Source organism: Myotis nattereri (genome assembly GCF_964212035.1).
Source record: "Myotis nattereri genome assembly, chromosome: 19".
In the NCBI taxonomy this organism is placed as follows: Eukaryota; Metazoa; Chordata; class Mammalia; order Chiroptera; family Vespertilionidae; genus Myotis; species Myotis nattereri.
In genome coordinates this window covers 8,537,605-8,564,992 of record NC_138095.1, presented here as the reverse complement: position 1 = coordinate 8,564,992, position 27,388 = coordinate 8,537,605, and the positions used below count along the sequence as shown (strand labels likewise).

Below are 27,388 nucleotides of genomic sequence, written 5' to 3'. Positions count from 1 at the left end.
GATTTGGTTTCAGAAAGAGGATCGGGTGGTTGTGTCCCAGAACGGCGGGCGCTGCGCCCTCTCCCCAATTCCCGGCCGCCTCGGGGAGAGTGCGCCCTGAAAAGGAAGCATTTTAAAGGCTCTGGGGTGAGGGCTCAGTCGCCAGATCCCAGGCCGCTCAGGGCTGGCGGGAAGGGGAGCCTTGGAGGGGAAGCCTGGGTGTTTATCTGGCCGAGTGAGTGCGCTCAGAGGCGGAGGGCGCGAGGCCCGCAGGCCTTTTATAGAGAAATCCTCCGGGCTCCGGCCGTGGCTCTCCTGCCCGGGCGGAATGGGAAGAAAACCTTAGTTCTTTGGTATAAACAGAACGCGCCTCCTCGTTCACCCAGGCCGAGCGGGGGAGCAGACATTGTTTAATTTCAAATAATAATAAATGTCACTGTTGTCAGTTTATTGCGGGAGGCTTCGGGCTGCAGAGCCGGGGGCGTCTGGCGGGGCGGCTCCACCCTCCCCCTTCACACACTGGGCGGCTCGGGCCTACCGGCCTCCCCGGCTTCACACGCCGCCGGTTCTGGGGCAGCGCGGGCCTTTCTGCCCTTGGGGACCCGGAGGGCCAGTCCGGGACGGGGAGCGATGCGGCCAAGCCGTCCCCAGGCCTGGGCACCCTCGCAGCGCTCTCACGCACGGAGATGAGACCCTGCACGACTCTCCCACCCCCTCCCCCGGGGGCTAGCATTCCCAGCTAACCCTCCGCGAGCTTTAAAAGGGAACTGCAGGCCGAGTCTCGGGCGGGCGGGCGAAACTGCCATGTTTATCGGTGTCTGTATATAGAGCCCGGCCGAGCCCCGGTTCAGTTTCAAAGGCTTCGCCTGCGTTCTATAAACAATGAAAGAGGCAGCGAATACACCCAGCGATTCAGACTCGGCCACGGGGGACTCTGGAACCTCTCCAAGGTCAGGGCCGGTGGGAAGGAGGGTGGAGGCGAGGGAGCCAGTCTGAAACCCGTCGTCTCTGAGTCCTCCCCGCGCCTCTCTTTTCCAGTCCTCACTCCCCGCTCTCGTTACTATTGCACCCACAGAGCACAGCCTCCCGCGCCTCGGGTCTCCTTACATCAGAGGGGGAGGAGATGCCGGGCCGCAAGAAATACCTGTTTCCGCAGCTGGCCCTTCCGGGTGTTCCCCGCTGGCTGACGGAGGCCCTGGGGGCACTCCCAGGCCTCTCTATCTCCGTCTCCCCGTCTCCCCCAGCCAGCATCTTCCCTTGGTCTCCCCGCACCCTCCCAGCTTCCCCGCTGGCTGACGGAGGCCCTGGGGGCACTCCCAGGCCTCTCTATCTCCGTCTCCCCGTCTCCCCCAGCCAGCCATCTTCCCTTGGTCTCCCCGCACCCTCCCAGCTTCCCCGCTGCCCTTCGCAGAGGCGGCCGCTCACCTGCCGGCCTTGGTTATGATCATCTCCGTGCCCACTTCGTGGAATTTCAGCCACAGCTCTCTTTCGTGGAGAAACACCTTGATCCCTTCCATGCCCTGGAGGAAGGAGAGAAAAGTCACATGGACAAGCCCGGGGTGGTGGGCCTTCGCTCCCCAAACTGGCCCCAAACAAGGACACTTCTCCTTCTTCAGCTCAGAGGCTGAGAACTGTCCCCAGCTCCCTGCAGTCCCTGGGCTGGAGCACCAGGCAGCCCCGGCCCAGGAACCCCCATAGGTGCTCCATGGGGGGGGGGTCCTTCTAATGTCACCTACACCAGCCTAGAGGGGACACCCAGCCCTGGGGTGCTCCAGAATGTCCCATAGGGGACGGGCTGAGGATGCAACTAAAGAAACCACTCCGTCTCAAAACACCACTCAGGCTGTCCTCACGGAGGCTCAGAAGCCACGGGCAAGCCTGCAAGCACGCGAACACGGTAGGCGCGTGTGTATTCTCACCACGCAGCGCCAATACAGACACGGGTGCGATTCTAAATTATAAAACGTTTACAGATTGTAACAGGTACCCGCAGTCCAAAACAAAGATGCCTTCCCCAATGTCTACAGTAACAAACCTTCCAGGCTCTCCGCACGCCCAGCTTCCTTCCCGCAAGCTGTTTTCATTATGAGCATCGCTTAAGCCACTTAACATTTCCGCTTTCAACTAAGAGTTACTTCCCAAAAGCGACGCAAAAAAATTATATACAAAGTCTTCGTTTTGCAATAATCCATAAGTAAGTGAATTTGCTTTTCTGTAAAAAGGGGGGAATCTAGGTTCCCGAAACTGCGTGCCCATTCTCGCTGCTTCTCTACAAACAGACATATTTTCCCTGAGACCCGTGAAGGGCAAAGCACAGAGGCGATGAGCTGGTCAGGAAGGACGTCAACATCCTCAAGAAGGGCTTTCGCTCCCTCCAATACCTTTTCTGGTGAAGCCACCCGGCTTCGCGCCCCCTGACAGCTTGTTTAAAATCATGGAGGTCTACCTGGGCCCCAGCTGGCTTCCAGCCCCGCGAGTTCGTGGCTCTCTGCGCCCTCCTGCCCTCCCGGCACAGCCCTGCGCAGCCAGCCGGCCAGGCCCCGGGCGCAAGACAAATGGTGCGCCCCTGGGCTCTGGGCGGCCCGGGGCGGCGGCGCGAGGAGGCGGGCGGAGGCGAAGGCTACGGAAGATCTGAGGAGGGGTCAAGCCATCGCTCACGCTGGCCTGAAGCAGCCGCTGACCTGGCCCTTAATGAGGCGCTCAGGGCCCAGCCTACACCTAGTGCATCAGGCAGAGGATCTGCGTTCTTGTTAGTTGGCCCCAAATAGCTGGATAATCAAGGCTTCTCTAGCAACTCATGTATTTAAAAACCCTCTTGCCACAAAGATAATCCTCAGAATAGCGTGGATTGGAATAGACTAGTATCGGGGGAGGCCGGGCAGAGGACGGTGTGACTGAGTGGGGATAGAAAGGAAAGAGCACAATTAGGGGCAGGGGGCGACCCACCCCTGCTCCCCCCCCCCCAAAAGGGGCTTTGGTTCCTGCGGAAGGCCCCTAAGCTGGGTCTCCTTACCTGCTGGGTGAAGGCGGCCTGTGGGGACGATGGGGACTTGCTGGGGGCCCCTAGCGTGCTCTCTGGCTTTGAGTCACAGGGGAGATCCTTTGAGTCAGGTTCCAGGGGTGTGTGCGCCAGGCCAAAGCCCTCGTCTGCGTCGGCCATGGTGTGCCCGGGGCCCTGTGACCGCGCGGGGTCCAGCGCTGTGGACAGGAAGCAGAGACAGAGAAAGAAAGCGAGAGAAGGTTGGGAGTGCAGTACAAGTGACAAGGGGGCAGCTGGGGCCCCACTTTCCAGCTACCAGCACCTCCGTTCCCAGCGGAAGGGGGCTGCAAAGGTCCCCTTATTCGTATTGTTGCTATTACTTTATGATCACGCACAACCTCTTGCGAAAGGCCCGCGTCAGACCCGGAGGAGGCAAGCCCGCATCTGCCCTGCGCAGGCCCCCCTGGATAAGCCAGCTGCCCGTCAAATTTGTCTGGACTTCTGGAAGAGCCAATAAAGATAAGGCCTGGGTATTTTTGGAAGCCATTGGGTAGGAACCAGAAACAAAACAAAAACCTAGTGTCCTTTGGAGAATTTTTTTTTTCTCTCCGTCGAATTACAGGAGGTCATCAGAGCTGTGTCTCTGAAAACCCGCAGGTTCCGCAGGCAGCACAGCTGAGCAACCCGCCTCTTGCAAAACCAGCCACTTCGGAGGGGAAAGATTTGCAGAGAGAGCATTCGCGTTCATCTTTTATCTGGTTCAGGCCTTAAAATTAAAGGTCCTTTAAGCAGTCAGAGTCCTCCCGTCTTCCTCCACCTTCAGTACCGTTAAGAACAAAAAGCCAGCCGGGCAGGGAAGCGCCGCCGCCGTTCCGAGGGAGCCGCGCTCCCGGGTGCGGGCGGCCCGCGCTCTGCCGCCGCCCGGGGCGCGCGTTCCCCGGCTTCCTCCGCCCTCCAGCCCGGGGTCGGGCATTTTGTGGGGCGGCCAGGCCGAAGGGAGCTCCTCCGAGCTTCAGCCGGGCCTGGTCTCGGGAAGCGCAGGCCCAAGCTCGGCCCTGGCGAGGACACAAGGGCCCCGGGCTTCGGGCGTGGACGCGGGCCGCCTCGGCCCCACGCAACGCGCAGAGGGGCCCGGGTTTGCAGGCACCGGAGGCTGGAACGCACAGAACAGCAGCTGCAGCGCTGTTGCAGCCGCGGGGAGCCAGCCTCTTGCTCCCAGCGCCTTCCGAGCTCCCAAGTAGGAATTTCCTCCCTCGAAACCCGGGAAGACTGAAGGCGGCGCAAGGCATGGCCCCTCCGCTCGCAGCAGCCTCTCGAACCAAAAGCCGAATCCCATCCCAGTCCGCAGCGACCGGAGACCCAGCTGCCCAGGCCCCACTCCCCAGAGCTTCCCTCGCCGCGCCCTGGGGTTTTCGGGAGGCAGCGAGGGGAGCCCCGCCATCCGCTCCCAACAAAAGATAGCGGGGCTGGCGTCACCCACGTGCACTCCCAGCACCACCGGCCGCGGGGACAATCCCACCCCCGCGTCCTTGCCGGGATCCCGGGAGCTCGGGGCTGGCGGAGGCGAACAAGATACGGTTTGACAGAACCAGGCCGCGCGTCCTGGAAACCACCCCGCTCCCCCGTCCGCCGCCGCCGGTCCCGGGAAATCTGCGAAACGGACCCCGCGGAGCCCAGTGCGGGGCGGCAGTGCTGCCTGGCGCGCCTCCCTGGGCCCACTCGCCGGGGGCTCCCTCCCGGGCCAGCCGCCGGCCAGGTTACCTCGCTCGGTGAAGCCGGTGCATTCACCACCTCCCTGGTGCTCCTAGCAGGGCAGCCGGCCGCGCGGAGGCGGGGGCGCCGGCATGGTGGCTCCGGGTTTACGCGGGGGGCTGCGCGCGGACCAGAGGCTGTGCTGCCCGCGAAGGGGCACCCGGCGCGGCAGCCCGGCGGCCGGCCCACGGCCAGCGCACACCTCCGCTCTGCGCCGCTCTCTCCCTAAAGGCTTCCAAGCTGTCAGGCGCCAGAAGGGCTCCAAACAACGCAAAACAGCAGGGGGGTGGGGGGGGCTCAATAGGATAAGCCCGGTGGCCTGCTCCTCCCGGGAAGCCCCAGGAGGGAAAGTGGGGAGACCCGAGGAAGCCGTGGGAATGGTCCAAGTCCTCTCTGAGCGCCGCTTTCAGGGTTAAAGTTCCGGAATCCGAGGTAAGATATTTCTCTCTCTCTCTCTCTCTCTCTCTCTCTCTCTCTCTCAGAAATACAAGCCGACTCAGCTGAGCTCAGTGACGTTGGGCTGCCTTGATGCTTACAAAGTACTGGAATTGCCTATCCAACTAGCTCCTCTCCCTCTCTCTCCCCCTCTGCCTCCCTCCTTCCTCCCTCCCTATCCCTTCCCACTCCCTCCCCCAACCACATTTTCCATTAGATTTCCCGAACACTCACATCACAACACGACTCTCAAACCCAGACCTGGAGATCACCCCTCCTCTCCACCCCCTTCCCAGCGTCCATCCATCTCTGCTGCTCTGAGTGCGGCTCGGTGGCTGCAAAAATTCCTGCACAAATCATCGCAAACCAGCCGGCTTCTGCCCGGGAAGTCATCTCCGTGCCGCGGGCCGGGCCGTGCAGAGAGCGGAGTCTAAATGCAAGACGCGTGCACACACGCCCGGCGCCTCCTCTGCAGCCTCACCCGCGTTCTCTTTCCAACGCTGACCTCAAGAGGGAGAGCGGCGTGACCCCGCCTGGCCCAGCCGGCAGCTAGCCGCCCTGACATCTCTCCCCCTCCCCACTCATCACCCAGACTCTCAGTGACTCCGGGGTGAAGGCAGGGTGAAGGTGTGTTGGGATGGGGGTCGAGATCAAAGATGCCAAGAAATCACCATTGGCCCCCACCCCCAGGGCCACCAGACCTCCCTGGCTGGATGTGTACACAGGCAATGCCCAGTTTTATTAAAATAATCAAACAGTCATTGGGGACTTGCTGGGGTTTTCATCTACCCTTGGCTCCTCTCCCTGCCCCCCCCCCCCAATGTATTATTTTGAGGGTCGAGTTGAAGAGGTCAATACAGGCGTAAACAGTCAGGATCTTAGTCTGAGCAGACCCAGATTGGAACCCCGAGGGCTTGGGGTAAATGTCAGGGTTCCCGGTCTCATCTCCCGTACCCCCTCACCCTGTGCTTTTGCGGGGCTCTGATTAGCGACGTGGACCCTCAGGCCCAGGTCTGGGTAGCGGGATTAAGGAAGGAGAAATGTCCTGGTGGCCGCTGGGACTAAAGGGAAGGCAGGCCTGACACATCGCTGCAGAATTCCAAAGTGAGTTGTCCAGCCAGCCCTAACTGCGGGCGGCCTCGGAGAATGGCAGCCGGAGCACTTGCTCCCGTCCCCACTCCACCTTCCAGGTTTGTTTGCACACGGCCTTTCGCCGAGGCTGTTTATTTATTTGTGAAAACACCCTCGCCCTTCCACAGTGTCAGCTCCCAGGACCTGGGGCTTGCTAAGGAGGAGACCCCGGGCCAAGGACGGGAAACAAACATGGCTTCAGGCTGAGGCTGAGTGTCTGCATCTCTGGCAAAAGGAAAGGGAAATCCAGAAAGACCTCTTCAATCCCTGTAAATTCTCAGAGATTTGCGGATAAAATAAATTCCCATAAATAACCCGCCAGCCCCTCTGGAGAGGGAAAATCCGGACTCCCCCAAGCCATCGCCTGGCCAGAGTCGCGGAAGTTTGTGGAGCGGAGATGGTGCGGGCCACCAAGCAAAATGGGGATTCTGAAGCCCCCAGGGGGAATCTGTTCGTGCCAGGTGACACCCGAAGGCAAAGTGCAAGAGTGTGCACCCTCCTGTGGCCCTGAGAGCCAGTACCTGAGAGGGGGGATTCGCAGGGCCGCGTTGGGGCGGGAAGTTTAGGGGGTTGGGGACAGGCGAAGAGTCAAGAGAAACCTATTCCCCCCTCCTCCCCAGAGCTTTCCAGGGCGACACTCACCTCCAAAAATCCCACCTCTTCTATCCGGTGCAAAAGCCAGGAGTGACGCCTCACTGGGGTGGGGGGCTCAGGTGAAGAGTTCGGGAACAGGCCCCCAAAAGAGATTCCTTTTAGGCCAAACCTTCTTCCAGCTTCTGTCAAGAGTAGCATGTACCTCCCAGCTCGAAGTTGGTTTGTGGTCTTCGACAAATTAAATATTACTGTTTATTACCAGGCATACCCCAATAAAATAAAGAGGCAACCGGGCGATACCGGCTATCTCACCAGCCGCTGCACCTATAGGACTTGGAGACGTCACGAGTCACGCAACCCGTCCGCGCTGTCACGCTCGACTGGGGGGCAGTGGCGGGAGGTTAATTTCTCTCCATCTTCGCCTATCAGTCCCCGGGTCTGCGCAGCCACAAGTCCCGGACGCCTGGGCCACGGGAATAAATAAAGAAATAAACAAACCCTGCGCCCTCTGGGGAAATGGGGGTGGCAAACTTCAGACACAAATTGAGCCAAGATCGATTTTCTTAGGGAGGGGAGGGGGCCCTTTCGCGAAGGGAGGTGGGAGCCCACCGCAGCCCACGCTTGGGAAGCAATCTGGCGGTTCCAGGGGGGACGAGGTCTCTTGCAGGAGCGTCCCCTTATTATTTAAAAATTATTTTTTTGAGGAGGAGCTCTGGGCAAGGGAATGTTGGGCGTCTCTAGCCGGTTCTGTATGGGACGGGCTAGCTCAGGGTCCCGCGCAGGCCAGCTCAGAAGTAATGACTGGGCTATCGCGGAGGGGAAATGACACAGAGGCGTTGGGAGGGAGACGGAAAGTCGGGGCCTGAGTGTTCCTTGCGGAGAAAAAGTCCATTCTGCGAAGGGTCCTTCAGCTAAGTTGTGGGGTGCTCCTGGGCCCAGCGCTGCGGGCGGGGCAGGGTGCGAGGGGGTGATGCGGTGGGCATGGAGAGAGGCGATTTCTGCAGAGAAAAATGATAGCTCCGGGGCCTGCCGAGGGACGAGGAGCCCTACTTTGTTTTGTAATAACGTTTATTATTGTTTCTGTCCTCATCGGTGGGCATAACTTCCACGCAGCCCCGTGGAGGGTGCGCGCGAGCTTTTTGCACGCCGCTGGGAACGCGCTGGGTCCGTTGGGAATCGCGCTGCGTAGACGCCCCCGGCGGCGGCGGCGGCGGGAGAGGAGAGCGAGGCCTGCCCTGCACGGAGCCGCGAGCCAGCGCCGGCCTTCCGGAGGGTAAGTTCCCCGCCAGGGGCCCCGAGGGAGCCGGACTCTGCAAGCTGGACTTGCCCCCAGCTTCGGGGTTCGACCCCGGCTTTCGCGCGCCCCCAGTCCCTAGGGCTTTCCGAAGCCTGGCCTGGCTCCAGGCCTGGTTCTTCAGGGGCTGGAGCGGCGGCAAAAAGTGCAGGAACGCGGTCCCTGAACCCCCCAAGGAGCTAATGAGGTCAGGCCCGCGGGGAGAGCGCGCGGTCGGTTCCAGCGGCGGATGCGGGCGCCGGGGCCAGCGGGCCGCACACTCCGCCGCTTCCAGCAGGCAGAGCCCGGGTCCCGCTCCGGCCAGGCCGCAGTGGCTGCCGTGAGCTTCGCTTTCGTTCCCCAACTTATTCACACGATCTTTCCCCCAATCCGGGGCCCGTGGGCGCAGCGTAGGCTCCCAGAGGCCAAGGGCGCAACCTGAGGCCCTAGACCCGCAGCCTGGAAATGAGCTGCTGTTTGACCTCTGGGCCGAGGGGGGCCGGAAGCCGAGGCCTGGGTCCCGCCGGGGCTGCGATGGGAAGGATGGGAAGGCGAAACCGGAGCGAGGCGAGTCCCTTTCCATTCCACTCCCTTCTCCCCACTCCCTGGTTCGAGGCCCACACGCGCCCCGCACACTCACAAAGGACCCCACCAGCTCGGCCCAGGCCCCTTTCCCTCGGGCGCTGGAGGCCGCGCCGGGAGAGGGAGAAGAAGACGGGAGAGATGGGAGAATATTGCTTCTTCCCCCAGTCACGGGGCAGTAACTGGGAAAAGGCTGCCAGCTCACATCCCCTCCTCCGGCCAGGGCTGTGTTCCCAACCCTGACCCGCCAGCGCCGTCTGCTCCCCAAATCTGTCTTCCTCGTTTCACAGCGTTCCTGCCCTGGTCCTGATACTGCTGTGGGCAGGAGAACGGGGTTCCTACTTACAAAGTCAAAACCAAAACAAAAGCGAGGACCGGCTGCTGTTGACCTTTTTTTTTTTTTGCCTTTAGTCTTGCCTAGTTGTTTGTTTTGTTTTGTTTTTGTGAGAAAGTCACCATCTTCTCTCCAAAGAGAACTCGCTTAAGAATCCGCCCCATCTCTGCGGCTCTCCCTGCGGTCCCTGCCTGACTCAGGTCTCCACGGAAGGAGAGAAGTAGGGAGAAGTGCGCTCGGGGCTGGGAAAATTAATCCGAATAACAACAATAGAAATGATGACAAAACTAAACTTTGACCAACTCATTTTTCGAAAGAGAGGGTCAGACGGAGGGTGGGAATGTCCCTGGTTTCTCAGGGGCTCACTTTCCCTCCTGCCTAGTTAAATCTGGCTCCATTATATTTTTTCCAGGGCTGCAGTCTCTGACTTCCCAGCGTCTCCTTCTGTGCCTCACTTCCCCCCTTCTGACCGGATGTATTTGAGAAGGAGACGGGCTGTGGTGTTATTTTAATACCCACATTTCTCCAATATTTCCGCAATTATTACTGCTACTTATTTCACGTAACATCGTGCCCGTTGGTGTTGTTGCCTGTGCTTTGGAAATGTGCCTCCCGCTCCCCAAGTTTGGCGGATGAGGTTTTTGTCCCTCGATCTAGTTCATGAAATGAGAAATGGAAACGGAACGTGGTTCCGGGGGCCCAACTGGGATAGCCGGCGCGAACGAGCTGAGCTGGGGGTGCAACGGAGCGCTCTTCTTGCCCCTCCAATCTGGGCGTCTCCAGCGGGGAGAAGGGTGCGGGTCTTGAGCTGAGAGAGCGTGGAGCCGCCCGTCCCGTGTGCTGAGCTGAGCCTGAGAACTCCGGCCACATCTGCCTCCCCGAAACTAGAAGGATCTCAGGGTGTAGCCACCACGTCTGCGTGGCCAGCACATCCCCTCGGCCTCCAAGTTGAGGGGGGAAATACACAGAATTCCAGGCTGTGACCCGGGAAGATAGAGACTCCAGGTCTGGGGTGCAGGCGGGGGGCCTGTCTAGAGACCCCCGCCCTCAACAGGAGGGCGCAATGGAAACTTGGGGGCCCGCTGCTCTCGGGGCTCTGGAAAGACAAATTTTCTTTGGCAAAGGGAACGGTGTCGCGCTGTCGACACGGCAGACTATTTTTCTTGTTCCCTCATAAGGGGGGGGGGGGAGAAAAGAGAGCAAGAAAGAGAGGGAAATTAAATCCACACGTGTTAAGCTTGCTCAAAGGGCCGGATTCAAAACCAGAGATGAAACTGCGCCTCCAGTGCTGGCTGCTCGCCGGCCTCTTTCCAGCCAGCCCCAGCCGGCGAGCACGGCGTCCCCACCGGGGAGAATTCGATCCGAGGTTTCATAAAGCGCTTTGTGTAAGGGGTTTGGGGGCCATGGTTCCTTTCTGTCTACACCGCAGAGTCAGAACTCAGAGCGGCAAAGCAAACAAAGGCGGTCGGACGGTGAGGCTCATTGCCCCGTAAGAAAGCGCAGCTCCCTGTCTCCCCAGGAACCCGCGGCCTCGGGGACATTCATGGCCAAAACGAGCCAGACCGGTGGTTTTGGAAATTCACACCATCTGCCCGGGGCTTTTCGGACTTGGGTCGCCCTGGGTCGAGAGAGCCTAACAAGCTGTTGTATTGACGCTGGGATGGCCAGCTTAACCTGCCGGCTGACACCCACCCGCACCCCTCTCTTTGGGGAGAAACTTGCTGGTTAGGAGGTTACAGGCCCAGCGCACTGGGAAGGGGGCGGATGGAGGCGGCCAGCCCTCCTGGAGCTGCGAGTGAAAACTCTAGTAATGACGTTAAGGAGGTGAAGGGAGGCGGGTGGGGGTGCGGGTGCGGAGGGCGGCCAAACCCCAAACTGGAGGGATCCGTCACCAAAACGATTGCTCGGTCGAGACCTCTAATTTTTCTTCCCTTTCAGCCCGGGTTTCCGGCCTGCAGGGGGGCAGCTGCGACAGAAGGGTCCGGAACAGGGGGACCCCAGACACGCGCATCCCGGCCACAGTCACACCGGGAAAACACTGGGTGCAACGGACAGGTTCCCAGTGGAAAAGCTCCTGGGGATGTTTCCGGGAGGACCCTGGGTTTGCTGGTCACCATGGCAACCTCAGAGCTCTGTCGGACAACCGCGCGCACCCCGGGGACCAGCTAGCACTTTGGGGGCATGTCCTGAGGCCTGCAAGGCGCTGACCCTGGGGCTGCGGGCTGTTCAGAGGCCCCCGAAGTAGGTTCCACAGGCGGGGGCAGAAAAACTCCCTCTTTTTTCAACAGAGGAGAAAATCGAGATTTAGTACAATCTCTGAGAGAAGTTCAGATCCTGAGAGAAAGCCCTGCCTAGAGTTCAGAGCGCTGACCTGGGTAGCGGGGGGGAGCTGCATGGGCCTGGGCTGGGCACCTGGGACGCAGGAGTCCCTGCATCTCTTCACATGGCTGCCCACCCCCATCCGCCCCCAGACTCCCCCTTCTGTGTCTGTCCGACCTTGCCTGGAATAACCTCTTCCTTGAACAAGGAAGGTCAAGGAAGCTGGCGGCATCCATGTCTGCGAGGTCTATTGCGGGAAAGAATAAATTGCACTCCATTTCCTTCTAGAGAAAACCTGTCCGCGTGAGGATGCACTAGAAACAGCAGTGAAAGGATATTTGGGGGGTGCACTTCTTTCTTCTTGAACCTGCAGGAGGACAGGGGGACGGACAGTGGACAATGTAGTTGGCATTTTGGAGGCAGAGAGCTCTGAGAAAGACCAGGGTGCTGACCAGCTCGGGCTGACCAGCGTGGCAGGGATTGAGGGTGCCAGTGAGGGGGCAGAGAAAGAAGGGGTCCCGGCCTGGGTGCTGCAGAGGCCTTTGGCCATGGGATGGGAGTGACTCCTCTTTTGGGGTCCTACCCCGAGTCCTACCCCATTCATCTGCAGACTGGCCAGGAAAGACAACACTCAGCCTCCTTCCCTCTGCTTCCAGTGGGCCCTCTCATGTCCCCCAAAGCCCTGGGCTGGCCTGTGCTGCCCCTGCCCCTGCCCACAGCTTACAGAGGTTCCCTCCACCTCAACTCAAGACCCCTGTCTCCTTCCCTCCCCAGCACCTTGCATTAATATTCTCAGAAGAGCCCTGTCCGTGTCTACACAGCCACCAAGGGAAATGTGAGCATTTGAGGCTCAAAAACCAGTTGGCATTGGAGGTGCAATAACAGCTACCGTCCTGGCGGCCGCAGCTGTGCAGCAGGTGCCGCTCACTCACTCATGTGGCTCTGGATGAATTAGGCTCAGAGAGGGCGAGGACTTGACTAGTCGCACAGCCTCTGCCGGAAGTGCTCCCAGCTTCTCCCCACCCCCTAGGGCCTAGGCTTTGTGTCTTCAGGTAGAGGCTGAAAGGGAGCCCAGCGCTTCCCAGTGGGGTGGGCAGGTGGCTGTGGGCTCAGCCTGCGAAGGTCAGCGCTGGGAGGTGTAGGGCCTCACTGGGATGGACGGCCTGCAGGGTCCTGGGCGCAGTTCCCGGACTCAGGGTTCTCAGGGTGGAGGGAGCAGGCCATGTGATGCGCTTTCTGAGCCGGTGGAGTCCCACTGCCTCCAGGTCCCAGAGCCCGTAGGGGCTCCAGGCTTGGGACCCAGAGGGACCTGTGCCTGGCGCCGGGCCTGAAGACTCACAGTCATGTTCTCTTGTTGTCCCTCTTCCAAATTCTTCTTCCTGTTGCTTGTTTGTCACAGCAGCAGGGCACACCCCTCCCACGCTGGCTCCTGGTGCGGCGCTGGCTGCCACGGTCCAGGTTGAGAAGGGAAGGTGGGGGACTCTGAGATCCAAACCTGGGAGTAGGGTCCCAAAGGGAGGCTCCAGGGGTCCCCGCTCTTTAACTTCCTCTCTTCTGTTTCCTCTACCAGGGACCAGCCAGAGCTGGTCTTCCAGGGGTTGATTCTTCCCGACTACCACCTCCACCCCCACCCCCACCCCATGCAGAACGTGCTTCCTCTGAGGCTGCCCCACCTCCAGGCTCACCAGGGGCCTCCACACCTCCTCCCCCAGGACACAGGCCAGGACACCAGATTCTGTTTTGGGGCTTTCTTCTGGCTCCAGCTCGCCAACAATAGCTCTGCCAAGGGCCCAATTGATTTCCTAGTGCGCCCTGGTGAGTGTGAGGCCCAGCAGTGGTGCCTGACCCACAGCACCCAACCCACGCTCAGGACCACGCAATCCCCACCCCCACCCCCAGCCTCTACCCTGAGACTCAGCTCCAGGTCCTGCTCAGCACCGCGAGAGGCAGAGAGTTGGCTGTGTGACTCCTTCTATGTGGCTCAATATGACCCTGTCGCCCGGTGGGCGTGGCTCAGTGGTTGAGCATCCACCTCTGAACCAGGAGATCACGGTTCAATTCCCGGTCAGGGCACATGTCCAGGTTGCGGGCTTGATACCCAGTGTGGGGCGTGTAGGAGGCAGCTGATCAATGATTCTCTCTCATCATTGATGTTTCCATCCCCCTCTCCCTTCCTCTCTGAAATGAATAAAACATAATTTTTAAGTTCACACTGTCCTCCAGTCTCTATGGTGCCAGTGTGTCCTCTGAGCAGGGACTTGGGGTGCCCCGCTGCTGTCTGGGAGTCTGTGTGCATGTCATTGTGTGTCCTTCCTGGAGTGTGGGCATTTAAAGTAGCTATGGATTTTCCCGTGCGCCTCCTTGTGCAAAAACATCTGCGAGTCTGCGCTGTACATACGAGCCCGCGTGTGTGGCTCGGGCCTGTGTGGGTCCGTGTCGGGCTGTGGAATGCCCGTGTGCGTCAGGGCAGCCACCACCCAAGCATCACCACAGGTCAGACGGTGCCCTGGGCTCCTAACCCCGTGTTCAACTCCCCTCTGCTTTTATTAGCCGCTTTTATGATTATTATTTCACCGACAGCGCCACGCGGGCACCCGCGGCCCGGCCTCCAGGAAGGCAGCCGGAGTCGTGCTGCGCAGACGGGAGGCCACGGGGGCTGTCTACAGGCTCCCAGGCCACCGGGCGCTATATTTGGAAACAAATTCCACAGTCACTTCCTGGGAACTGGGCAAAAGGTGCCTGGGAGTGGAGGAGACAGTGTCATAAAAGAAACCCCCTCCCTCCCCACCCCCAGCCCTCGGGGGAAGCCCCCACACCCTGACAGTCTGGACGCATCAGTAAAGCAGGGGCGTGTGGTCAATAATATGGCCATAGCCGTGTACGGCGGGTGCCAGGTGGGGACTGGAAATATCAGGGGATCACTGTGCAACATGTATGACTGTCTCACCACTAAGCTGTACACCCGAAACCCGTGCAAAATAAAATTGAGAAAAAGAAAAGGGCCCGGCCACACTTGACAGGAGGCAGAGTGCGGGGGGGCGGGGTGGGGGGGAGGGGGGGATGAATGCGCAGGCACACCCAGCCACTGCCCAGCACCCTGTGCGTGCGCACCTGCCCCAGGACAGGTGGACTCCGGGTCCCAAGCAATCAGGTGCTGCAGTCCTCACCCCCAGACAGCCTCTGGCCTTGTCCCCAAGTCCATGGGCCTGGTGGGCTGTGTAAACACCAGGGGGAGGCCAGGGGGAGCAGCTCTCACTGGGCCACTGAGTCCATCCCCCACCAGCCCCGCCTGGGAGCAGCCGGGCTCTGATTCCTACCTCCTGTGCCCTGGTAGCTGGGAGGCAGCTGGCTGGCCTGCGCCCTGTGTCCTGGGCCCTTGCTGACACCACTGTCACAGCCTCTGTCCCCCAGGGGTCAAGCAGCAAGGTGTCCCAGACCCAACCACTAGGGAGTCACTCTTGGCACACACAGCCATGCACAGCCATGCACGATCCTGTCTCACACACAATCAGGGCCACCCCCTACATATGTAAGCATGCTCATTTTGTGGCACACGGCGCTGGCCATACTCATCACCACACATGCACGGACACACACTCACTGACTGTCTCACACGCACACGCACACTCCCATACTCCTCGTCACAGACACACACCCACCTGCCACACGGAGTCAGACACACACACCCCGCGGTCACACAGCCGCCCACAGGCTCACGCCTGCCCATATGCAGGCATTCACTCAGTCACACACCATCACAAGCAGCCACGCTGCCCACAGTCACGCACAGAAAGCCTCACTCACCGTGAGTCACACGCACGAGCCATGTGTGCCTGCACGCACACACATGCTCCTCTGCACGGTCACGTTCACAAGCGCTCCTGGGTGATCTGCATTCAGTCAGGGGGTCCACGGGCCCCTTGGACCCTCACAGCTCCTCTCCTGCAGCCTGGCCCACGGACGCACTCGGCTGGAAATTATTCACCAATGGCATGGTGAGGTTCCCCTGGAGAGAGCCCCTCGATTCAACAGCCCCACCCAGGCTGGGAGTCGCCGGTTCAGGAGGTAGAAGGGCCTGTGGGTTTTTGCAGTTGGCGAGGGAGAAGCCCGTCTCCGGAACCCGTCCCCTCGCCAACTGTCACGCCTGGACTTTGACACAGGCCCATCCCAGAGGGCAGGACCCGAGTGAGCCTCAACAACTAGTTCATCTAGTCCAACTCTTCAATTCCACACACGGGGAAACGGAGTTCTAGAGACACAGAGATAGACAGGGAAGGGAACTGCCCGAGTCCCCCGAGACTTTAGAACAGAGCCGGGTCTGGAACCCCATCTTCTGCCCCATGCAGACCACACCGCACGATTGCTGGACACCCCCCCCCCCACAGCCTTCACCACCCTCAAATGCTTTTCCCACTGACCTTTAGAGAGGATGGAAGGGAGGTGGAGCGACAGAGGGACACCGGTGTGAAAGAGACACATGGATTGGTTGCCTCCTGCACATGCCCCGACAAGGGCCAGGGTCCAGCCTGCAACCGAGGTTCATGCCCTTGACCGGAATGGAACCTGGGAGCTTTCAGTCCACCCATGGGCCGATGCTCTATCCACTGAGCCACACATGGCGTTCGTCCCTTTCACATAGTCAGCATAGATAAATATTTATTGAGTAAAACATAAAGGTATGATAACAGATGGACTCAGAGCCCAAGAGGTGGAGACACAGTCAAAACATCTATCAGGAGCCAATGAAAGGCGCGACGCCGAAGACCTCAGAGCAAACGTCTGAATGGTGATGGGTTTGGAGAGAACAAAGCCCTGCGGCAGGTTTTGGACTTGGGGAGCCTCGAAGCCTGAGCTGCCTCCTCCGTCCCTGCCCAGGGGCCCCCGCCCCGGCCATCCCTCCCTTGCCCTCTGGGCCATGCTTCGTCCCCCTCCATCTGTTCCCAGGAGCCTGGAGAAGGAGCGGGCAGATAAGTGAAAGCGGTATTTTTATAGGCTGATAAAAACCACGCTTATCTAGAAAGGTCTGTCCCACCTCCCAAGTGTCCCTAATTGGTCATTTGCCCAGTGCCCTCTCCCCCAGGGCTGCAGACACCCCGGAAAAGGTGTGTCCTCCCTGGCCTTCTTCCTTCAGCTCTAGAGCCCTCCCCCCTGCCTCCCCCGCCCCCCCCCGCCCCCCCCCCCCCCCCCCGTGAGGACGGGCCCACCAGACCTTTTCCAGGAAGCCTTGGGATCAGGAGGGAGGTGAGAGGGGTGAGGAAGAGGGGTGGTGGGGAGGGAGGGGTCCGGATTTCCCCAAGTGAGTTCGCTATGCCACTATTTAATGGTGCCAACTATATTAAATTCTATACTCTAGCAGCCTCTTAAATCCATTTATGGCCCAAGCTAGACCCTGAGCTGTAATAATAATAAAAATAAAAGAAAGAATGTATGCACCCAGGGTGTGGACCCGTCACCGGCAGAAAAGAAAGAGCTGTTTCTAGCTGATCTCACTGGACTGCCGCCCGGCCCCTGGCCTCCCGGCTCCCCTGGGCCGAGGCTCCCAGGGGCAGGGAGGGCACCTGGGCTCCAGCGGGAGGGGCGGTTTCTGGAGCTCGGAGGAAAGTCAGCTTAAAGGAGCCCTCGCAGGAGCCTCCCTGCTTCTCTCTCGCGGGCATGTAGAGAAGGACTTTCTTGTATTCTATTACTTGTATTATATTATGTTTAGAGCAGGTCTAGACCCAACCTGTGGCCAGGAGCTATGCAGAGAGCAAAGAACTGGAGTGGAAATGGCTTAGGGAGGAAGCTGGGGGGGGGGGGGTGCAGCCCCCAGACATTGCCACTAGCTAAAATCCAGACCTTGTCACTTCCTGGTAGTGGAAACTGAGCAAGTCTCTTCACCCATCTCAGCCTTAGTATCTCAATCTGTACAATGGGTCTCAGAGGAATACCAGCCTCAGGTGGTGGTGTGAGGGGAAATAAAAATGACATCATGCCCTAGTCGGTTTGGCTCAGTGGACAGAGTGTCGGCCTGTGGACCTAAGGATCTGGGGTTCCATTCCAGTCAAGGGCACATACCCCGGTTGCAAGCTCCTCCCCGGCCTGTGCCCTGGTTGGGGTGCGTGCAGCGGGCAACCAATCAATTTGTTTCTCTCACATCGATATTTCTCTCTATCTTTCCCTCTCTCTTCTACTCTCTCTGAAAATCAATGGAAAAATATCCCCGGGGGAGGATTAACAAATAAACAAAAGAAACGATATCATGTACGTGGTTTTACCTTATGCCCACGTCCTTGAGGAGCCCCTCCCATGTGACTCTGAACTTGGCCCCTGTGTCTTGCTTTGGCCATGGGACAGTAACCAACCTGACACAGTGTGCATTTCTACTCTCTCATCCTTTTCTCGGTTTACAGCTGTGCTGGCCTGCTGGAGGGTGACAGAGCTGAGTCGGCCCTGTTGGCCCAGCCAAAGGCTTAGATAAGTAAGAAAGCCCAGCCAAGATCAGAAAAGCCGCCAGATGGCTGCAGCTGGCCTGCAGGTGATCACAAGCACCTAAGTAAGCCCCAATTGGCAGATGCAGACAGCTAACCCATAGTCTCATTAGCAAAAATAAATGTTGTTGGTGGGTATTTGTTACGAAGCATGATTGTGGCGGTTGATAACTGATACAGAGCCTTGAGCTGAATCCAGCCCCGACTATCCCCACCTTCCAGGTTTGGCCAAGGGAAGGAGTTTTAAGGCTTTAGTTGCAAAAGTTCAAGCCCTGGCTTTAATTTCAAAGGTTGGTTCTTTAAAGCATCAGAAATAGATGGGTGCTTCCAACTTCCAACCATGGAAACTGGAGAGGACAAGAAGTGAGGGAGATTCCTGTAAGGCCTGGTTAGACTGAAACAATGTCCTGGTTAATCTAAATACACACAGGCCTGGGTTTAGTGAAGCAGGATGAGTGGTCCTTCTGAGAAACACGAGGGGGCTTTTTCCATAGCGCAAGTTGTCACAGTGGACAGTGTCCATTTTCTCCTCCAGTTACAGCACCCCAATTTTTCCTGGGAATCAACCCCTCCTCACTCTCATTACCCAGTAGATGGCCAATTAGCATAGTCCATCCCCTGCCACCACGATTGGTTCAACAGTAGTCATGTGTTCAAATTCTATCCAATCAGAAGTTATTGTGGGACTTTGGCCAGACACAACGGGGAGAGAGGACCTCTGGCCTTAGATAAGTAAGAAAGCCGTAGTTTTAAGAATGGAAAGCCTCATGTTGCCGGCCACCGTCTCACTACACCAGGAAGAGCCTGCCCAAACGGGCAAGTGCCTGATATCCCTAGGAGTGCGTTTTCCCACGTGTAAAAAGGGGATCATAATTGTGTCCCTCGTAGAATTGTTGCGAGGGTTTGAATGAGATAATACTGGGAAAGCACCAGGCGAGTGACCCATAAATGTTAGCTATTGTGATTCATTTGGTGCAGCCGCTGGCCGAGATCTGTAATTGATATTTAACCTGTGACTAGAAATGAGCAGATATAGACGTGTGCCTCCGTGATCCTTTCCATGTGCACATGGCTGCTGGTAAGCATCTTGCACGGCGTCTGCTCCCAGATGCGCTAGTAAAAATTCAAGCCGCTCTTTTCAAGTGGAGAGAATCCTGACTCTAATCAGGCATGTCCTCCGGCTTGCTCCAGGGAGGGGCGGTTTGAACGGAGCCACTCTGAACCGCCCGTGGCCACCAGAGGCACAGATGTGGCCGCTGCAGAAGGTACCGCCTGCAGTGAGGACCAGTCGCGTGTGGAATGCGTGTCTCCTCAGGGCCATCCTCAGCCTCCCTTCCCTCCCAGGCGGTGTTATTATCCTTGCGCTGCTGTGACCATCTGCATGCGCCGAGTGGCTCAAACAGCAGAAGTTCGTGATCTCACAGTTTGAGAGGCTGGTCTGAAGCCGAGGTGTGGGCAGGGTTGGCTCCTCCAAGGTTGGTCCCATGCCCCTCTCCAGCTTCTAGAAGCTTGCTGGCACTCTTGGGCGTTCTTCGCCTTGGAGACACCACGCCCTGATCTCTGTCATCATGGAGTTCTCCCTGTGGCATATCCGTATCCAAATTCCTCCCTGTTATAAAGACACCAGTCCTATTGAATTGGGGCCACCCGAATGACCTCATTCTAACGTCATTGTCACCACAAAGGCCTGTCTCCAAATAAACGTCACATTCTGAAGTCTCAGGAGTTAGGACTTCCATGTGTGAATTTGAGGGGTTTGGGGGGAGACACAGTTCAACCCATAGCACGGGGATTGTACCGCTGTGCTCACCCACAGAGCATGTTTCCAGCACCCGGGCAACTGAAATCCACGGCCATGGGTCAGAGGGACATCCTGAGGGCAAGGCCTACGTGACAGGCATTCTGGGAAGAAGAAAAAAATAGCAAAGGACCTGATGCCTGTCGCTGCCCCTAATGAATTACTTACTCCCTCTGAGCCTCCACTTCCTCAGCTGTCACGTGGGCCTGATGGGAGAGGAAAGGTGTGATACGAATTATAGGAAGTGGCCCATGGCACAGGAAGGCGACTGGCACGGCACCGATGAGCAGCGTCCTGCGGTTCCCAGTCCACAGACCTGGGCCCCAGTCCCCGCACTGACAGTCTCAGACTGTGTGGCCTTGGTAGGCTGACCCACTCCCTGAGCCTCAGTGTCTTCACGGCTAAAATCAAGATAACTTCAGGACTCACCTCAGTGGATTCGGGAGATGGTTAAGTGGCCACAGGAAGTGCCAGGCCGCTGCAGCCTAGTGAGGGCTCCATAACTAATAGTTACCTACACACACACGCGCACACACACACACACACACACACACACACAACCGTTGTTGCCCTGGACATTTGCTTTGATCCTAGTTTTGAAGAACAGATTTGGCGCACACGCGCGCGCACACACACACACACACACGCACGCACACATGCAGTGTGCATCCTTGAACCTGCGACTTGAGTGAGACAAACCCCCAAAAGCTCGGCTGCAGATCACCCCGTTCACGTCTCTGGGGAGAGGTTGGACCCGTCTCTTTGGAAAGAGACGCCCACTCCCGCTGTATTCCCGAGGAAGTGTCTGGAAAGGGACAGCGAACGAAGCGGAGATTGTAAAAGGTCTTCAGCAGCTCAAAGCCCACAAGCAAGGGTGTCGGTTGGAACACCTGGCGCTATCTAGGCACCGTTTTATGACAATGCAGCTGTAGGCTGTCCCGGCTCAGCTTCCCACCAGCCCCCGCCCCCCTTGCTCATAAAGTAGCCATGCCTCGATTTATGTGAAGAGACAATGAGGGGAAGTGTGTCGACCCATCATGTCCTATGAGACCTCTGTCATTTACCTGCAACCATTCATGTTCCAATGAGGGGAGATATTTGCACAGCCCACGTGGATCGCGGTCACAACATCCTCTCTTCCCAGGAATATTAGTCTCTATTTATATCAAAGCCTTATTTCCCTTTTCACACCCCTGAAAAGAAAGCGCACCATGAGGGGATGCAATATATCGAGAGGGCCCCGGGAGGTGATTAAGCATTAATGGGGGGCAGTCTGACTCGGAGCTGACTTATAGTTCCTCTCCCGCTAGATTATGAAGGCAGTTCAAAGGGTGGCCCGAGCGTCGAGGTGGCTTGCTTAAGGGTTGGGAAATCTTAAATAGAGCCTTTCATCTCTGTGGCCACATTCTGGCTGAGAAAGTCATTACCATCTGCTTGGAGGTGGGTGGCCAGGGCGTCAGACTGGTGGGCATGCACACCAGCCACAGCCCACTTTCTGCATCTCAGTGGCCCTGGACAGTTACCTGGAAGAATGCATTCCCGTGGCCACTGAATGAACTTTTCTTTCTTTTTTTTTTAAATTAAATCTTTATTGTTGAAAGTATTACATATGCCCTCCTTTTCCCTCCATTGACCCCCTTCTAGCCCGCCCACATCTCCTGCCCCAGGCCTTCACCACCCTATTGTCTGTGTCCATATGGGTTATGCATATATGCTTACAAGTTCTTTGGTTGATCTCTTCCCACCCCTCCTAGCCCCACCTTCTCTCTGAGATTCCTCCGTCTGTTCCATGCTTCCATGTCTCTGGATCTATTTTGTTCATCAGTGAACATTTCTGTAGCTGCCGATATTGCAACACCTCCTGGCCCAGGCACTCCCTGACGTCTCATTGCATTGACATGGAGGAAAAGGGACCGTGATGCTTTGAGCGGCTCTCGGTGTAAAAACAACCCGATACCGAGGCGTGTGGGAGGTGCGAGGATTCTCAACGGCAAAGCACATTTTCATGCGGCTCAGTGGCTGGACCCTGGTGAAGGGCCTTTGGCCGTCACGGTTCCAAGCCTAGACAGGCAGGCGCGGGTGGCCACGGGGAAGCCACTCCGTTTTCTGAGCCTCAGTTTCCCCTTCTGCAAAATGGACATCCTGGAGCCTCCCGTCCAGGATTGCTGAGAGGATTAAAGGATTAAATAAGATATTCATGTCGAACACTTAACGCACACTGACAGAGGGCCACCAGATGTCGGGAAATCGCCGCTCTTCCTCTCTGTGGTCCATGTGTAAAGCTGAGAAAACTTGCTCCTCTTAACCCACAACAAAGCATTCAGGCCTTTTAATGGGAAGGAAAGTCAGTCCTGAAGAGGTTGTTCCTCAGCCGCGATGACTTTATCTGAGAAGATGAAGCTGCGAACACCCACCTTGTAGGATTATGGACAGGATGACAGATAAGGCTCGCGGGGTGCCTGGCACAGGGAGAAACACGCTAGCTGGAGATGGCGTATAATTAGAATCATAAGGGGTGAATCGGATCAAGAGCCCGTTGGCCTTAATCTACTCCGCCTCGGTTCGCTGCTGTTCCCCTGCGCCCCTTTCAGCTCCAATAGTGGCGCTTCATTACTGCCCCGCTGCTCTGGGGCCCAGAGCGTCCTTTCCACCCTTTCTCTGGACGGACGGAAAGGCTCAACAGGCAGGGATCTGAGCTATCGGACCTGGACTCCATCTCACGCTCTAACCCCCCCTTATTCTGAAATCAACCTCCAGGGCTACCAAGCAGGGGCTTTTAATTTAAATAAATATTGGCAGAGTGGCTACTGTGTGCCCATAATGTACCTTGGTGCTGACGTCACAAAATCAATAAACATCTTTGTCCTCAAGAAGCTCACCTTCTACTGTCCTGCTGGTCAACCACAAAGGAGAAAGGGGCTCGCCCAACTCAACGTTAGCTGCTTCGTCCCCAGCTTTCTCTCAAATGCTGTTTTAGGAAGAATCAGGCAGGTCTTTATTTGCACAGTGACGCATGCACTCTCCCCATAGAGAGAGGTAAATAGAGACACATGGACACATACAAATCCTTGGTGATACAGAACATGATTGGAGCCTTTTGTGACTTTCATGCAAATTTAATTCCCCAACAACCTAGGAAATAGGTAATGTTATTGCCTCCTATTTATGGATGAGAACACTCGGGGCTCTGAGAATAAGAGCGATCTGATTTAACGAAAAATTGCTTCATAGCTTCACTGTCGTCCGTGTCAGTGCAGCCCGTGAGTAAAACCTCAATGACTGGAATGGATCCGAGGGTGTGAAGTGTATTCAGACAGGTCGGAATATGGAGCAGTGGTCATGGTTCGAGTGTAAATGGTTAAATAAAGGGGACCAAAGACTTTTATGTTTTTACAGGAAGGCTGCCTTCCTGAACAAATCTTAAGAGGGACCCAAACCTGGCAGCAGATTTATGGAAGCGCTCGGAGCCGAAGATGACCTAAAATGGCCCGTGGGCTTAAGGTAGCTCTACAAAGTCACACGGCCTTTGAAAACCCAGCACCCATAAAAGCTTGGCCAACGAGCATCATGAAACCACGAGCCAGGAGCACAGGAAACTTGGATGGGCTTCCTTCAAAGCCCACTTCCATGAGTTCACAGAAACCGAAGGCTTGGAGCAATGTTATATGAGGTGTCTAATGAAAAAGCCATCACCTTCCCAAGGATTAAAATTCTGCTCGCAAAAGAGCACGTGGACACATCAGACAAACCCAAAGAGAGGGACCTTTTCCAAAATAACAGCTCCGTACACTTCAAAAATGCCCCGGTCGAGGAAGACAGAGAAAAGCTAAGAAATGCTTCCAGGTTAAAGGAGAACCATGTGTTGACTAAACGGAATTCCGGATCCTGGGTTGGATTCTGAATGGGTGGGGGCAAGGGGGCGGGAAAACCTAGAAGGCCATTATTGGAGCAATCGATGGAAATGAAATGGGGATGTAGTATGTGGTAATAGTATGGACTCGACATTGTATTTTTTTATTTGATCATCATGCTGTGATTACATAAGAGAACATCCTTTTGTTTAGAGTGAAAATGGACCATGTTTCTAACTCACTCAGAGGGTTCACTAAAAATTATTTGTGCGTATATATCTGTGTGTATATCTGTGTGTATACATGTATATATATGTACATGTGTATATATGTATGTATATTGTGTATGTACACACACACACATACACAGAGAGAAGGCTGAGTGCACTCTAAGCCTGTTCGGCTCTAAGCCCAGAGCATCTAGTGACTACTATCTGGAAACATCTTATCTGATGAGGAATCCAGCAGAGAGGGAAATGGAGCCAAAAGAAGAAGAGTCTTTGTTGAGATCCTTGATCCAAATATGCCTGAAGCCAACATGCCCTCAGATTTCCCACTTTAATGAGCAAATAAACTCCTCCCTCTTTAAATTGTTTCTGCTCAAGCCAGTTAGGGTTGCGTTCCTGTCAGTTGAGTAAAGGAAGTTGAGAATTGCATGGGCTGCTGATTATCACAATGTTTATTATAGGGCCATTCTACTGGAGGCACCGTGCTAGCCAACAGGTGCACAAAGATGACTGAGACCCGTCCCTACTCTCAGTGATCTGCCCATGGACTAATAAGGAGATGGACATACAACAAACTATTACAGTGCAATGCCACCCGATTTTTCTCAACCTCTCCTTGCTTGAAATAGCCTCTCCTTTCCCCCCAACCCCCACCTTTCCAAATGCTCATTTCCTTCTGGCCTGGAGGGGCCAACCCAAGTTCATCCTCCTTTATGAGCCTTCATTGACCATGGTTGCCATGGGGACCGACCATCAAACATCCACTTATGTGGAGACGGTCCATGACACTGCATACCCTCGCTTGCCAACTGCACCCACAGCTGGTGGGGAATGAAATGCACAGAGCCTGGTATGTAATAATAATTAAGAAATGTTTTTGGAATTCATTAAATCATATAAATAGCCAAGTGGGTGATTGGAAGAGCATGTGGCTGTGAGGTAGGGGGGTTAATGACGTTTGCCAAGGAGAGTAGCTGAAAACAGATTCTTAGGGAACATTAATTCCTCAGGCCTTGGAGCCCATCAGAGACATCTGACAACAAGAACTGCACCACGAACCTGACTGTGGGCCAGGCGCTCTTTAGAACACTTCGGCCTGATTACAAACGACTGCCTTTCACCGAATCTGAGGAGCTTTACCTAAAACTTACGATGGGTTGGAATCCCTGGGGATTAGTCACCCTGCTTGCGTGATAACCACATTCCTGGATGACAACATTGCAGGGAATTTGCCAAGAAGCCAATAAGAAGGGAGGCACTGCCTCAATCCAGTTTCCACTATTTTTATTTATTTTGTGTGTGTGTGTGGTTTGTGTCATCATCTTGGATCCAAGTAGAGCCCAAGTCCATGTCTGCATATGGCTAATGACCAGGACTATAAACTTGGGCCTCCCATGAATACACACTCAATATGCTTTCTATTCATTCGTTAGAGCTGCCATAACACAGCACGGCAGGCTGGGTGGCTTAAACAATAGAAATGTGTTTCCTCATGATTCTGGGGGCTAGAAGTCCAAGATCAAGGTGTTGGCCAGGCTGGTTTCTTCTGCGTCCTCTCTCCTTGGGTTGTAGATGGCCTTCCCCTTTGTCGTCACATGGCCTTTCCTCTGTCTGGGTTTGTTTGTGCCCTAGTCTCTCCTTCTATGAGGAAACTAGTCAGAGTGAATTAGGGTCCACCTGCATGTCCTTATTTTACCTTAATTATCTCTTTACAAGACTTACCTCCAAAACCAGTGATATTCCGAGGGACCAGGGGTTAGAAATTCAACGTAGACATTTTGGAGGACACAATTCAGTCCATCACATGCTTTTACTTCTTTGTCAAAGAACTCCCTAGGTCCCAGGCATCGTGCAAACACTTGATGTGCCCTGATCTACTTCATTCCCCCCGTAATGCCACAAAGGTGGCATTGTCATCCCCATTTTACTGATGGGGAAACGAGGCTTGAAGTGGGGAAGGGACTCGAACAAAGTGACACAGTTGCCAAAAACTGGAGCTGAGATTTAACTCAGATCTGACTGACACCAACCCCTATCCTCTTAGCCACCACCCTGAAGCGTCCCATATACCCTGGCCATTCTTGAGATGATGGTTAGGTACAACCAGATGGACATTAGGAAGAGAATAAAATGTACATATTCACTTTAATGTATATCATATTTATAAAGACCAACCCACCCACTCATGGCTGCTTAGGATGAGCCCATAGAGGATATTTAGGTTTAGAACTGTGACTAAAAAGGAAAATAGAGGAGATAGTTTTTTAATATGGGGGAAATGCTGACAGGAATCCAACGATGACTGAATTGTGGGAAGCGATGAATTCCGTAATACACAAATTCACACAAACACATTATAAAGCCACCATGGCCCACTCATCATCAGCCTGACACCCATACACATCTCCTGAAACCGTATTATACCCCCAGCTAATGACAATAACAAAGTCGTATTTCTGCCTAGCAGGATACAACCACCATGCATCCTGGGATTCAGCTGATCAGCTAAGCCTTTCCCCACCGGAGGCTACACACTCTCTTTGTTGTCTTTGAGTGCTGTCCACTCTCGATTCTTCTCCCAGCTGATTTATACAAATAAAAAATCTATTTCATTATCCATCTTCCATCTCTCCCTCTCCTACTCTCTCTCTTTCTCTCCAGCCCCATTATTCCCACATCATCGGCCGCTGGAAAAGGAAGCCGGCCATTGTACCCCCAGGACTTGGCTGAAACAGCGGGTTGGGACCACTGTCTGATTTCCTCCCTCCCCGACCCGCTCCCCCAGGACATGGTGCGTTTGCTGTTTCTCTGCAACGCGCAGCAGCCAGCGTCTTTCATCAGTTCTTCACCGTGGACTCTGCGGCTTTATTAGCAAATGAAAATGGCCCAACTCCAACTAACATCAATGGGGTCTCAGCTCCAAGCAGGACCCGAGCATTTCCGGTGGCCCCGAGCCTCAGACGAACCAGTTTGAAGGGAAGCCAGTTGGCTTCACTCAAGCTACCAGCGAGCTATTTTTGACATAAAAAGAAGCTGAATGTAGCTGATAACTGATTGAAGAAATTTTAAACACAGCAGCGCAGTGAGGGGGTTTAACGTCTTGGCAGGGATGGCAAAGAGACAAAGGAAAGAGAGTGAATTTGGTCCGGCAAGATGTTTTGAAAACAACTAATTGAATTACATCAAGTCACCAATTGTTTGCCAAACAGCTGTTTGATTGAGTTGTAGCTGTGCGCCTTCCTCTCCCTCCCATCTTTCTACTACCTAAGTGGGTTTATGTAGGATAACAGAGCCTTCATATGTCCATGCACTGGGACTTGGCAGAGTAGTGAGAAATGTTCGTAACGCATTCATATAACGTGTTCCCTGTATGTCCCAATTTCAAAAGTCAAAAGAAACTTTTCTGAACTTTTGGGGACATGTATGCAACAGGAAAATGGTTTCTGAATGTCCGGCCAAAGTAAGGTGCAGAAAATAATATCTTGCCCTAGCTGGCTTGGCTCAGTGGATAGAGTGTCAGCCTGGGGACTGAAGGGTCCCGGGTTCGATTCCGGTCAAGGGCACACATCGAAGTTGCAGGCTTGATCCCTGGCCTTGGTTGGGGCACATGCCCCAAGCGATCGATGTGTCTCTCTCACATCGATGTTTCTCTCTCTATCTCCCCCA

The 27,388-nt window shown here is 55.8% G+C and overlaps 1 protein-coding gene across 3 annotated transcripts in view; it reads right to left on the bottom strand.

The window, feature by feature from the left end:
* TBX5 (T-box transcription factor 5) overlaps positions 1–7,295 on the bottom strand; it is a 41,914-nt gene extending 34,619 nt beyond the window's left edge. Inside the window, exons 1-3 of one of the 3 annotated variants that reach the window (XM_081113533.1) lie at positions 6,920–7,295; positions 2,993–3,177; positions 1,405–1,499 (exon numbers count right to left, since the gene is read on the bottom strand). In XM_081113533.1, the coding sequence (XP_080969659.1) occupies positions 1,405–1,499; positions 2,993–3,139 (242 nt within the window). In that variant the 5' untranslated portion in view covers positions 3,140–3,177; positions 6,920–7,295. Of the gene's footprint in view, positions 1–1,404; positions 1,500–2,992; positions 3,178–4,720; positions 5,188–5,380; positions 5,639–6,919 lie in introns of those variants that run through there. The other 2 variants (XM_081113534.1, XM_081113535.1) reach the window with 2 other exon arrangements.
* Positions 7,296–27,388: the final 20,093 nt, after the last annotated feature.